The sequence below is a fragment of the Corvus hawaiiensis genome, chromosome 11, assembly GCF_020740725.1.
Source record: "Corvus hawaiiensis isolate bCorHaw1 chromosome 11, bCorHaw1.pri.cur, whole genome shotgun sequence".
In the NCBI taxonomy this organism is placed as follows: Eukaryota; Metazoa; Chordata; class Aves; order Passeriformes; family Corvidae; genus Corvus; species Corvus hawaiiensis.
In genome coordinates, this window is record NC_063223.1 from 12,952,674 (window position 1) to 12,967,236 (window position 14,563).

Sequence of the window (14,563 nt, forward strand, 5' to 3'; positions counted from 1 at the left end):
CACACTGCTTTTCCAGGTCTGGTGGACTGGAGAGAGCCCATCATGTGAATTATATCAATTCAAAAAAAGCTTACATCAAGCAGCATGGAAAAATTATGAGACATGGTAGATGCTACAGAGAAAACTTAGTCTTTATAGCATGAGCCCCTCTCAGAAGAGCAGTGTACAAAGTCTGTGTAGGTACATTTCCTTCTTCACTGCTTGCTGGGAGCAGAAGCTGGAGAAGCATTATTAGCAGTATGTCAGTATATTGGAGTTAGGGCTCAGCACTCAATGACCATTTAATGAACTGTTCGGTGCTGTAAGGATCCACATTGCCAGAATGTGGATTGTATCCATTGCTCCTGGATACACAGGCTGCAGGGCTGTTAGCAAGAGCTGCAGTGACCTCCAGCAATCCAGAATTTGCTGCTTTTTGAAGAGTTGCATCTACTACTTCAAACTTTCACTTGCCCTATTAGACATTTTTCACAGCTTTCCGGACTTCTTTTCTTGTGAGTAAAAGCTTTTATTTTACCTTTATTGAGGATTTCCCATTACATCATTGCTGCTCTTTGGTATGTGGTTGCTACTGCTTGTGAGCCACTTTGCCTATTTGGGTGCTGTAAAGTGTTTATATGGCCTTCCTAAAGACAGGCCCCAGTTTAAAGGTGCTAAAAGAAGCTTCCCAGCCACTTTGCATCGGGCAAATTCATCCTTTTTTCCATGCTGGTATTCTTTGTCTTACTGTGCCACCTAGACACACAGTCACAGGGAGGGTCACAAGGATATTGTACACAGGCCCAAAAAACCCAATTATTTTTTGGTACAGGAATACCATGCCTTCTATGGTAATTCTTTTATAATTTACTATGTATGACCTGCTTGCTGGTTCTGACAAATATGCAACAGCTTTTACTAGGAGGTCAGTTGTCATCTTGCACTGTTTCATGCTCATCTTCATTTCATGTACACTACACAAGAAAATAACTTTTTTCCTTTCCGAAGTCTCATAGTGATCCATTTAAACTCTCCCATCATCACTAGCTGTTCTAATGTGATTTGTGCAATTCATTGCTATTTAGATTCTTATTTCCAGACAGGCTACCAGATTGTAGCACTGCAGAACAAAGACTGCACAGGATAGCTCTGTGTGAGTTGAAACTTTTTTCTTTCATTTTTCTTTTCTGTGAATTCAGAGATGCCTGATTAGCAGAAGTTGTGATACCAATAGAAAGTCAAATTGCAGTCAATTTTAAAGAAAAGTATGTGTACATATCACATACTTTTGAGATACCTGAAATGTATGATGTATTGATTATCTTGTTTGCATACCACAGGGTTTCATTTGGTAGTGATTAATCACTATGTTAATTAATTACTTAATCATTATCATAGGCCCCAAGAAAACACACCAGGATATCAATATTCTTGTTCCAACTTGTATTTCTACTAGAAGTAGCTAGTAATGCTTGTAAATGACTGTGTCAAAAAATAACTTTCATTCACATAAAAGAACTATGCAGATGTTTACGCTCCCCACAAAATCACCAGTCTGGCACAAAAAGTGGAATAGAAGTGTTTGCTTTAATATGGTGCTGACTATTAACCAACATGGAATATCCTCATTATCATTAAATAAGATCCCCTGCAGGTAAAATGGCCTCTGTTGAAAAGCATGTTCCGTAGTTTAATTCTAAACCTACACTTGAATTTAATTTCTTGTGAGAGGCCCTTTGAGATCAGACTGTAAATTCACATACAGGTCTTTATTGATATTTGAAAGAGAACTGGTTAATCTTTTTTGTTGTGAGACAATTTCTGGAGACAGTAAAGAAAGCAGTTGCTGTGCTCCTAATTTCATAGGCTGACATTTCAAATTCTGCCAAATGCCTTGGTTAAAAAGTGTTTTATTGCATTAATTAAATTGCTTGTTGGAGATGCCACATTGTTGGATACCACTTTAGGTAACAACAAATAAGTAATGAAGTGAAAGAAGGAAAGCAATGGAGGAGGGGAAATTTCCTGAAAAGGAAGGAGGAAAAAACACTGTTTATACCCTGTTGGGAAAGAAATTGGGGTGGTTTTTTTTTTTTTAAAGATCTGCCTGCCATCCAGTTCCAAATGAGCTAAAGATTTTTCTGCTGTTCAATCAATGTGAAATTAAAGGTAAAACAGCAGTAAATAGAATAAAAGAAGCTGAGTTTTTAGGTTCTCAGTGGTTAAGAGAACAAATTGATGGCCTAAGTTGTAGGCTGGGACTTCCATCATTCTGCATTAGTATTAGGGTTTTCTAGGTAGCCCATTTACCAGTCAGACAGTGCTAAATTAAAACATCTCCTCTTCCCTAGGAGCATTAAAAATTAGACATTAAAAATGAGAAATTGAAATATGCAAAAGCAGCATGTGTGCTTGCTCTTTCTCTGTAACCCCCTGAAAGAATATAGATTGATTCATTGTAATTTCTGCTTTACTGGAAAAGAGAGTGCTCCAACCAGCTTCATTTTGTTGTGAGTCCTTAAACAGGGGACACAGGTCTCAAACTACAATTTCCTCAAAATTCTGTGTTAGGGAAGGCTTTAAGTAGCTACGTCTTGATTACTATAGGGTAAAATTGATTTAGAAAGAATGCTTTTGCAGGGCAGAACTAATTTTACCTGGAGTGCAGAGGTTACCACTCCTGTACTTTTGCAGAGGGAGAAATAATCCTCAGGCGCAATGGGAAGGAAGCAGAGCTTCAGCATCTTAGCCTGAAGTGTGACCAAGAGAAATAAAGCACAATGAAAGCACTAAGTGCAATCGAAGGCCCGTGGTCTTGAGCACAGTTGAAATAGCCAGGCTGCTCTCCCAGAACTACAGCTTACCTCATTTGATACATGCTCCAGCCAATCCATTTGCATCCTCTTTCTGCTTTGTAGCTTTTGTAGTGTCACAATCTCAACATTAGAGCAGCTGCTAGTTCCTCACGCTTTGGCTTTTTCTTATAATTAAGGCTTTTTTGTGGTTATTGCTGTGAAACCTTTGTGGTGTTACAGACTAAGTACTACAGCAAAGAGCTGGATTTGGAATGGAGTTTGAGCCAAGGTGGTTTCCTGCAGCAGAGCTCAGCACTAAGTGTTGATGACAGCAATGCACATCTGTAAAGGACACTGTCCCAAGATAAGCCACATATTTGTTTCTGGTCAGCAGTGGGATAATATTGTCTTCTAGAAAGCAGCCCATTATATTGGCCTAATTGCAGTCTGATGGTAAATCAGTCTGAGCTCTTTTATAGGCTTCTTTAATATTATGCCACTTGTAAAGCTGAAAGAAATTGCTGCCTTTTAGTGGTCACTTATAAAGAAAACTACACCCCAGTAATGAATGTATTATGAAAGCAGTTTATGCATATTAATATCAGACTCTGACCTGAAGTATGGAAATACTGATCCATATCTTTAGTTTTGCCTTGTAAAATGATTCTGGGTAGAATCAGGCTCAAGTGAAGAACTGACTTGTGATCTATACATGATGCACTAGATAATTTTGCATGATAAGACTGTGCATTTTTTAAAAAATGTAGTCATGTCCCGAGTTTCCTGTCTAAGCACATGAAAGGAGGAATGGCAAGTCTGCTTTCCTCACTTCATCTAGGAGCATGTTGAATGGGAATGCATGAACTAACTACACCTTTCACTGCAGTGTTACTAAAAGGCAAAGTCCAGCACTGTAACTTCTGAAGCAGAAATTATTTGCATCCAGTTCGAAGAATATCTGATACTTGTTTTCCTAAATATGCCTTCCAGGGTTTCACCAGGCTGTTCATGTTCACAAGGAGTTTGCCAGTCCTAGAATCCTCCTGGCCTGCTATAAGATAGTCAGTACCTAAAGGGAAGGGAAGGAAAAAAAGAAAAAGGGAAAACCCTTAGTTAACAAATAGAATAAGAAAGAACCAAATGCAGAATTTCTCTGTTTCATATGGATCTGGCATACAGCACCTTTGCCAGTTTCATCCAGCTTATGCACGTGCCATTTTATGTATATACATCCATGTGCATACTGTCACTGCTGGCTCCTGGGCACACAGCTTCTCTGGTGTCAGGACTGTGCTCAGGAATCACAACTACAAATTGATTTTGTTCCAGTGAGGTTCTGCACACAGATCTGCTGGGATGTGGCAGCTGCTGCTTATGCCTTTGCCCCCCTCCTGCCATTACCACCCTCCTTGAGAACTGTGAGCTGGAAAGCAAACGTACTTTGGTGGGGAAGAATCAAAGGATGCTGTCCCAGAAAGGCTGATCATGGCTGATGTTCATAAGCACTGTCTACATGGGAAGCAAAACCCCTGGTGAGTATTTTGTCCTTACCAGGATTGAGAATGGGACATGTACAGCCCCTGTTGGTCCAGGATTCTGGGTAAATGCTTCTATTGCTCCGAGCGATTTTCACTTTGCCTGATTTCAGGACCTTCTTCACTTTCACAACAACTTCTGCATGGGTCCCTTTGTCATGAGCAGATAGGATTCTTGCTTTTATTACTGCCAGAAAACATATCCAGATAGAGACCAACAATGAATTTCTAAATGAATTTTGGTTTATGCTGTGAAAATGTAGAATTTTAACACCTTGAAAGAAGACACCAAAAAAACCCAAAGTGCAGTTGTACATGAAGTGCAGTGCTTGTCCACTTCACTGATGGATCTTTTAAATAAGTCTGGAGAAGAAAAATTGGATTTTTCTTTTGAAGTAGTTAACTCATGCTTTCACCATGTTTTGGCAACTATTTTTTAACGGGCTGATGTCAAACACTTGGAAATTCTAGGAAAGCACTTGTATGCATACATAAGGAAGGGTGAAAAACCCTGGTCAGCAGCTACCTGTCTGATTTCAAGTGCACTGATTCTATACTTTCTATTTCCAGTTTGAAAACTTTAGTGTTTAGCTTTAACTCTGGCCTCTCAAAAATTCTGTCCTGTGAGAAGGAACTGTCTACAGGAAAGAAGTCAGGAAGTTTCCCATCAGGTGTGTCACATGACTAAAATTCCATGATTGCACAAAAAACCAGAAGAAGTATTTTTGTTTTGTTGTCCAACATCTGGTTGCCATGATAAATTTCTGTTCCTTTTAATTTAGTAGGATCCCATAACTTTTTGGCATGGCAGGTTCATGTAGATCAGCCCCTCAAGCAGGCTTTGTTGTGTCCTGGCACAAGTACATCAAACCTCTGGATCCCAGAGCTTTTCCTTTCTTGTTTCGTGTGATGGCATGAACCTGGTATTCATAAACAACAGTATTAAATGCATTCTTGGTAAATGACCTTGGCTATTTGAACCTGTATAATGACTGCAAAAGCAATGGTATTTTAGATGTGAGGTTTTTTTACCATTTTTCTTGATGTAAAGGCCAGTTATTCCACTGAGTATTATTCTAGCATCCCTCCTGCTGTAAAGAGGAAAATGAACTGGGTGGGAAGGAGACACCACAGAGCCTTGCATGAAAAATGTTTTTAAGTTCTGATCAGAAGTTGGACATGTCACTAGACAAAAAAGGCAGAAGAAATCCTACCTCTCAGGACTTTACCAATCCTGTCATTTTTCATAACTATCAGCTAACAACATGCATAGAGGGAACATTGTGAAATTATCATACCTTGGGAGCATGTTACCCACTTACCATAGGCATATTTCATTTGGCAGAAGTCACTGACACTTCCAAGCACCTTTTCTTTGCACACACACTTTTCTAGCAGGGAAACCACAGAACACAGAAGGTTGGAGAAGAGCCAGGACATGAGAGAGAAAAGAAGAGCAAATGATCATCGGTTATAAGGTTAGATATCTATAGCTCCCATAATCTATATGGACCTTAAGAATAAGTTTGAGAGTGAGCTCAGTTATTTGCAAATGTGTTTCTTCTTATATGATAAAATAATTACTCTGAAATCTGATCAGCACTGTCAAGTAAAATGCAGCCCACATGAGGTCTATTGTACAGTTAATAAACTGATCCTAATGAAGAGATTTGTAAGAATCAGATCCAGCTGGAAATCGTGTAAGTAATGAGACCTTTGTTTGATCCCATAACCTAAGAAATGCTGATCCTTCCTGGTGTTAAGGCAATATCCGTCTCAGAAAAGTCAAGCTATGCAGTAAATGGCACTGTTCCTTCTGCCAGGTCACTGGTGATGGTAAGTGCTGATCTTTACAGGGCAGGCAAGACTGAGAACTATTTAAATACTACAGACAAGCTGGAGATGAATGGGGCAGACCCAGTCAGGGTGGTGGGTTGAAAGAAGTGGCAATTAAACGTTCCCAGACTCTGGGCTGTACCTGGGTGCCTCAGTGCAGAAAATCCCTGCTCGTGGTCATTCCATTTCCACTCCTCTTCGCTCTCGTTGGTCGGCGTTTGGACGAGGTCGGGGATTCGTCCCCCGATGGGGATGTTAAAGAAGGGCTCGCTGTCACAGTTGGGGGACACATAAACCACAGCACTTGGTTAGGGCATGACAGGGCTGGGAAGCAGCCGGCTTTGGCTGTACCCAGACTGATGAGCTTGCTTTCTTCACACTGGGAGTGCAAATATGAGCAAGACTTCATGCCAGATAGAGAGATCTATCTCTAGATCTGGTCTAGGTTTTTATTTAGGCCTCCCACTGCTGACTTAGCATTTTTTAAAGTACCTATAAATTGAGCCTTTTTTGCTTACATTTGTTTGTTTTTAGGGAATTATGTAACTTAGTGACCACTTTGTTGATGTCACTGGCACCTGAGGACAGCTGCAGGACTTGTAGAACTGCAATTGCTCAGCAAATCACAGGATTTCTGCACTGATTACCTGTCTGGGGTACAGATGCCTGGCCCTCTAGAAACAAGAGGGAGACTATTGTTCATTTTGCCTGTGGAACAGATAAGAAGCAGGTTCTTCAGACTCTTCCATCTATTTCCAAAGCAAAGGTGTGTTTAAAGACCCTGCACATATTTCCATGGGGTTGTGGAAATGCCTATTATTACTGCAAAGAGTCATCTGTTCAAGATTGCCTTGGACAGTGCAGTGGACTTAAAGGTGTACCTGTAACCTAAGAAACCTTTTATGATTTACAGCCACCTTTTCAAATGATTCTGCACCCTCCAATTATTGTTCTTGCTGCAGTATTTGCTAGTCTTTGTTTCATTTCACAGAGTCCCCTCTCAAATGGAACCCAAAGCAGGGCTTCCTTACCCATTGAAACAGGTCCCAGTGTGCTGGTCGCAGTCTCTGGCGCAGTCACAGGGGCGGCAGCCGTTCTCTCCGAAGCCCCAGTAGCCCACGAGGCACCTGTCGCAGCTGGGACCCGCCACTCCTGGTTTGCAGTAGCAGAATCCTGTCCGGGGGTGGCATCTCCAGCTGCTGCTGAACGTGGTGTTGACTGCACCCATGGGCTGGCAGGCACAGGCTGTGGAGACATGGCAAAGCACAATTCAAATTCTGTGCTGTGGGCTCAGCTGGTTAAGTGACATTTTTGCAAGGCTGATAAACTTGTACCCTCTTCCTCATGCTCTGTAGTTTTAAGTCAGAACTAGTAAACATTGCATTTCAGCCTACATTTACAATTTTTTTTTCTTTTTGTTAGACAAAGCAAAACAAGTACGACTGGGAGCATTTGTGCATGAAAGTCAGTTCTTCCCTACTACACAAATAGTGACCATACAGGGTTTTGAAGTGATACCAGGAAGCCTTCTCTGTGTGTTTATTTTTAAAGGGGCTTGAAGGTGATTCACTTCAAAAGTGTTTTGCAGAAAGTTTCACTAGCAAGGACAAGGTAAAGAATTACAGCTATTGCCTACATCGCCTTTCCTGTAAACACAGAGATCACAAAGCTACTGTTTCCTCTGGGGTAGATGCAATTTATACAGGTGGTTCAGATGACCTGAAATATATTTTCAATTTCTGCCTCCAAAGAGTGCACAAATTTCCTTCAGTTCCTTTCTAAAGTCCTAAACATCTCACCATGCAGTACTGTATGTGTGTAAAGAAGCTGATGAATTTTTTTTTTACAAACACATGAGCAGATATTTTACAAGGAAGGCAAACAGGATGGGAGAAGACCCTAAAATCAAGTAGATGTATTCTACGTGTAGCTGAAGGTGAGCAAATAGGAGGAAAAGCCTCCAAATCTTTCTAATGCTGTTGCCAGTTTGACACCAGCCTGGCAACTCAAGGCAATTTGGCAGGAAAACAGATAGTTAAAACTCCTGTGAGCAACTCTTCCTGCACAGACAATAAATTGTCATAATCCCACACCACTGGTACACTCCTAATATGACAGCATCAGGGAGGGATACACAGAGAGGTGCAAACCAGCACAGTTGACTCCTCTCCATCAGGGCAGAACCTGGCTGAGATGGTCAAACCTCATGCCAACAGCTCTACAGAAGTAAAGTACAAGCAGTAAACAAACCCCCTCATTTCTGATGTTCAGACAAGTTTGATCAAAATGAGAACTGAGCCGACCTCCAGGCCTTCATATTTCATCTCTTTTTTGTATTAAGAAAGCAGCATGCCCTGACTTTTACTTGTAACAGACTGAAAAGGTTATGCATCTCTACTTCATCCATCTGGAAGAGGGCAGAAATAAAAATCTTGTGGCTAAGGCCTGCTTTAACAGAGACTTTCAATTAAATGTTGGACACCCAAGGTGTTTAGATAGCTTGGATCAGAGGCTAGCCTTTTTGGATGCTCATTTGAACCAAACACGATCTCCAAAGCTTTTGAAGTTTGCCCATCGTTGTTTCTGATCAAACTACTTTTCTTCATGAACTCACAGATAAGAGGCCAAATGAATACTCTGATCCAAGGGGAAAGGGGCAAATATATGACTTTAAAGTGTAGCAGGGACAGATTCACTTTCACCTGCAACCTCATATTTGAAACTCAGGAAAAGAAAATATCTTTTGAAAATAGTACAAGAAGAAGGGTGAGCAATTTTGTTTAAAGGGCATTTCTCTTATGATCTGCTTACCATATAGTTATTTTTTTATTCCCATGCCCTGTGTTCTTTATGCCAATAATTTTAATAATATTATTATACTTCTGTGGATGGATCTTGGCCCGTTCAGGGACACTAGCACAACAGCCTAGGGACAGAAAAGCCACGTGCTGTCATGGGCAATGTGCTCGGCACAACGGGCGGGCTGGCAGAGGGCAGCAGCCTCTCCTGTTTGCCACAAAGCAGCCTCAACTTCGGGAGCAAACCCAGGGCTGGTGCTGTCAGTTCTAGACAGCAGGTATAACACTGAAGTGCTCATTAGCCCTGACAGGTTCAAAGGCAAGGTCTAATTTCTTGCTGCTAAACTTGATTTCGCCACCCACCCCATTTTTGCAGGGCTGACTGTATCACCCTGAAAAAGAGGCTCTTAGTTTGTCAGTCACTGAAAAAAATGGATGTCACAGATTTGGGGATAAGGAGGGGGAATACCCTTCCTTTACTGCAGACAGGTCTGAGACACAAGGAGTAAGAGTTTGCCAGCATTGGGGTTTACTTGAATCCAGGTTTGTTTTCACTGTAATATTACTATACGTAGGATCTACCTGTGGAGTTTTTGTTTAAAATGCCTTAGATTTCTGCAACCTCTGGGTCTCTCTTTATCCCCCTTATTTCCAGTTTTCAGGTTTCATCAGTTAAAGTCATTTAACAGATGGGTAAATCACAAGACTACCTATCCCCAGCTGAGACTGGAACCTGATTCAGGAAGATGAGAGCTTCTCCCACCCTATCCCTAAGGGAAAATATTACAGCACAGTGACTGACAGCACTGGTGAAAGCTGATTAGGAAGCAGAAAAAAGAAGTGCCCTTTTTTTTTTTTTTTTGAGGCTACAGTTCAGTAAAAATAATGTTCCCAGATGAACTGTGGGACATATTCTCCAGTTAGAAACTTGGACAGCTTCTCGTGGATCAGAAAGCAAGCTGAATCAATACATGTACAACACTTTCAGATGAGTTATACAAGTGGCTTGCAAATGCTTTACTCAGTCTGTGTTTATTTAGCATTTCAGCTTGGGTGGGTACATTGTCTGGCTTCCAGAGTATTACGGCCAAAATCCCAGTTGTGCATCTAAGGTAACTGCTAAAATAAGAGCCCACATGTCACATGCTGAAGGGGCAGCTGTGGATGACTGGGTTTTTATCTGTTCAACAGTACCATGGATTTGCAAATAAACCTCACAATTAACGAAACATAAAAGCAAGTTTCCAAAACCTCACCCTTTAACATTTTCCAATATTTGACAACCCTTTCCCAATGATTTTTGCTTCTTTTCTCTTGGCAAACCCTCATTTTCTCTCCATCCACCTCCCTGTCTAACAAAACAGCAGCCAATGTGACAATGGCCTTGTTTGTCAAAGGCGTCATCAATTATGTTAGGGACGGTGTGCAGACAGTCCTGGCTCAGAGCTGGGCAGTTTATTTGGGTTCTCCCCTTGACAGCAGTGTAGTGAAAAACAGCATTTTACTTTAGAGTTGGCTATGGGTCACAGAGTATAACGAAGCATCCTCTTGCCTTTTAGTCTCACTCCCATACTAAGTTTGTTTTGTCAGACACTACTGTAAAAGGGAGGAGACAAGAAATAATGAAAAATGAATAATTCATACTGCAATCTCCACTCAAGTCCGTAATAAATCTGTCTGCCCTCAGCACAGCTGTCTCCCCCATGTAATTAGACACAGATGTAAAATATAATACTGGTTGTAACAATATGGTCCCAACTTACAGGAAAATACCAAATGCTCCAAGTCAATGGCCTTTGAGGTATATTGCCTTGAACTTTTGTCTAATAATACTGCATAAGAGATAGCTGTGAGCAGACTGGCTATTTGATAAAAAAGCACAGGCAAAATGAAAACTCGAAGTCTTTTGAGTCTGAAATATATACATGTGCATCTTGGGAGTATATGATCAATCCAGTGTGATTTTTAAAGCATGTCAGGTGTGGGGATTGACGCTGCCAATGATGTTTCTTAAATGAAGGAAATAAGATAGACAGCTCTGTGTGTGGTCAGGGCTGATTAAGACAGACTTTGAACCAAGATGTGATGGGGCCTTTGTGATATTAGAATTAAAAGTTCACTCCCTCTGCTCAGAAGTAAAAGGATGAGAAGCAGAGCCTTTCAGACCATGTGTGTGTGCATGTGCATCTGGGCACATTTTAATTTTCTAGCCTCGTTCTTTGAGTAAAAAAGCTTGTTTTCCTGGAGACCCTTTTTAATGGGTCTACATGCCTGCATTATTTTTAAGCTAAGCAAAGGGTGAGTACAAAAGATGGTGCCATTTCAGAAGGATCCCTTAAGCCTTGGAATAAGCCACAGGAAAGAGCCAAGGATACAGCAGCTTTTCTAACCATTGGTTAGGAAACAATTAGGCTTTTGAGTCAAAGCTCCCATACAAGTCTATATCCAAACTACTTAATCCTGTGTTGTCACCCCCAATAACAGGCAGGTGTGTGCCTTGCTCTGGGACTCTTTTATGCCTTTTTTTCTTTTTAATATAGATCTAAGCAGTGTCAAAACAAGGCTCCGTCCATGACCCGGCTCTCATTCATCCCAGCTGGTAGGAACAGGAAAAGCAAAGGGATCAGAGGCAGGCTACCTCTGCAGACAAAAAGGAATAGCAGATTCACACTTACATATCAGATTTCAGCAGGTTTTTTTTTCCAAGGGAATGTCTTTGCAGTCTCGAATTGGAGGGTCAGCTAAGGGTGGTTTAGATAGTGCCAGGAGATCCAATTGTTATACAACTTTTTTTTTCAGAGCAGATTAAGAGAGAATGCTATTCATTATTATGACTAATGCTTAAAGACTGTTTCTGGGCCTGAGCAGTGTCCTGTTAGCTTTCTGGGAGCCTGAGGGGGATGTCACAGCTGAACCTAGACTTTGCTCTGGATGGCAGAGCACTCTTCAAGCGTGCTTTCTCAAAGGGATTAGCACAGCATTTCATTCAGCTTTTCCATCAGACTTCCTTTCCCAGCTCGGTGTCTACTGTACACAAGGGTCAAGTTTTCATCTCCCATTGAAGGGTTTTTTTCCCTCTGAGTTCAAAATGGGAAGATGGGCACGAGGTTGCTCTCACCAAAAACATCCATTCAGTCTGCTGTTTGCAGTTTATTACTGCTTTTCAACACTTTTCAACACTTGCTCAGTGGGTGGGTTTTTCATTTACTGTTGTTAGTCTGGCACTGTTTGCATGAATTTCTCAAAGTGAGATGATGCCTTGGAATTGGTACACTTAAATCCTAAAAAACATGCTAATCCAGAAGTGGCAGCTCTTCAATTTATAATCACCAGGCTGAGGTATGACAAAAATGTATCTGGTGGCCTAATTGTCTAACATACAAGCAATGCTCAAAATAGAAACTTTTTTTACTGAGTAACCAGAGTTGGTTTTAGGATCACAAAACCTGAACAACTTAGACCACACCAGATGAGGTTTACTAGCAATGCAGGTTTTCAACCTAAAGGATAGAGGAGAGGGACAATATCCTGCACATCCTGCAGGAGGCTTTTCAGTTTACTGTCAGCTGATGATGGTCCTGGAGGAGAAAGCTACCCTCTCTCTCAAAGTGAGTCTGCTCTAACCAAAGCCTGTCTCCATTTGTGTTTCTGGTTTTGCTGTCTCTGATAATAACCAAAGTAGTGAAGTGTTCCCTGAAAATTCTCTGCAGAGGTGCAGTGTAGCATGAAGTACACACTTACACACAGCCTGCAATCCATGTGGGGAAGTGTTTAGGGATCAGGCCTTCCATCATACAAAGCACCATCTATTAAAGCAATTTGTCAAATCTTTTTGAGGGAATTCTCTTCTTTGCCTTAAATAAAAGGGAAGAGGCACAGATTAATCACCTCCCTCCCAGTTTTCTCTGAGCTCTATAGTTATACCCAGAGTACCTTCTATTCCCAGAGAGGTACAAGCATCATGCACACAACTGCTATAAAAGCTAAGTGGGCTGCAATGCCTTTCCTTATATCTTGATATGGCAAGCATTCCTAATGCCTTTACATCCTTGGGAAAGGTCCCATTGATTTGAGTCACTCACAGATAGGGTTGTGCTGAATCAAACTGCTGAATCAAACCCACCTCAGCTAAGAGAAACTCTGGTGCAGGCTAGTGATCCAGAGTACCTCTTAGGGAAATAGATATGCTTTAGAGGGCAATTCAGTCCATCTGTTTCAGGCATCTACCTTAGACTGCAATAAATAATTCCCCAGACGTCCCACTGTTTCTCCACTGACAGAACAAGGAGCCTAGAAAATACATATAACTTTCAGTGACTAAAGCAGGATGGCAGCTCTCTAGGCCTGAGCATGCAACTCAGAGTGGAGACAATTGCATTTGGGGGCCTTCTGCTGGCAGCAGCACCTTCCCAGGTGAAAAGGACATTGTTATGCTTGACTGGCACAACAGGAATAAAGCTCTTTCAGCAAGGTAAATTTCTGAACAGTTTTTCTTTTGCTATGCAGAGTATTGGCAGGGGTTGCTGAGACACCTGTAACCAGACCAGACAAGAGAGGCAGAGGTAGAGTCAAGGTCTGATTTCATCTAGGCAAACTGTTCTAGGGTTTCCACACAGATAGGCTGCATTTTCAAACAATGTTTTTTCCTCTTTGCTGCTCTCCAGTGCTCCTTGACTTTTGCAGTTATCTAGTATTACACATGATGCTGGTTACTGCACCATCTCCCTGCTGCTCAGTACAAGCGTTCATACACAGATTCCTTCAGGTGCTATGAGACTGAAAGCTAATTTTCTGGCACAACAATTTGGGCTCATTACAATATTTCCCTGGAGCAAATCTGCTCAGAGTAGAAACAGAACTAGGAAGGGGCCACCGTAGAACACTACAGGATACAGGGTGAGCCAGATAAGCTCACCCTCTGCCCTGTCTGCTGATCCATGTTCTGTGATGAACATTGTGAAAATGAGAAGAAAAGGTGGTGTGGAAGCAGTCTGCTGTCTCTAAGTTCCAGTGGGAAGAATGCAAAAGAACAGAAACATTGCACACGTTGGGCACAGAAAGTTTAAGCAATATCACAGGACACGCAGTCCTAGGGAAAGGAGTAACCCAAGTGTTTAAGAGGAGCCATGTTGAAGAACCTTAAAAGGGTCAGAAAAGCTTCAAAAGCTTATGATGTCAGTGAGCAAGAGGTCAGATAACAGAGAATGAAGTTCTCTGTGCTGGCAACTAATATCTGACCTATGGGGAAGGAAAACTATCCGAAGGAAAAAATGAAATTAGGTATAGTGCTGGAAATAACAACCTCTCAAATAGATGTGAGATAGAATCAGATGTGTGAAGCCTGGCAGGATACTCAAGAAATGTTTACTTTAAGTGAGGGAGATTTGGGCTGTTTGCCAGACTGGCTGGGTGCAAACTATCTCAATCCAGAGGTTGTACATCCTCTGTGTGCAGCCATTAGTGCCTCTGTGCCTGAGACACACCCTAACACATTCTGCTGAAGTGTTAATGATGCAATTAATTTGGGCAGAGCACCCCATAACACAGCTGTAGAGTCTGGAGATAAGTCTGACTGAGTTCCAATGTATTTTTTCCCAAGTGAATATGCACAGTCCCAGGC

General features: G+C 41.5%; 1 protein-coding gene across 2 annotated transcripts in view; it reads right to left on the reverse strand.

Moving 5' to 3' along the window:
- Positions 1-1,407: 1,407 nt before the first annotated feature.
- The window catches only part of LOC125331647 (netrin-4-like), a 46,478-nt gene continuing 33,322 nt past the window's right edge, over positions 1,408-14,563 (reverse strand). For both annotated transcript variants that reach the window (XM_048315904.1, XM_048315905.1), the window contains 5 exons: positions 7,177-7,390; positions 6,288-6,415; positions 5,632-5,700; positions 4,326-4,496; positions 1,408-3,843 (listed from right to left, as the gene is read on the reverse strand). In XM_048315904.1, coding sequence (XP_048171861.1) covers positions 3,707-3,843; positions 4,326-4,496; positions 5,632-5,700; positions 6,288-6,415; positions 7,177-7,390 — 719 coding nt within the window. In that variant the 3' untranslated portion in view covers positions 1,408-3,706. The remainder of the gene's footprint in view (positions 3,844-4,325; positions 4,497-5,631; positions 5,701-6,287; positions 6,416-7,176; positions 7,391-14,563) is intronic.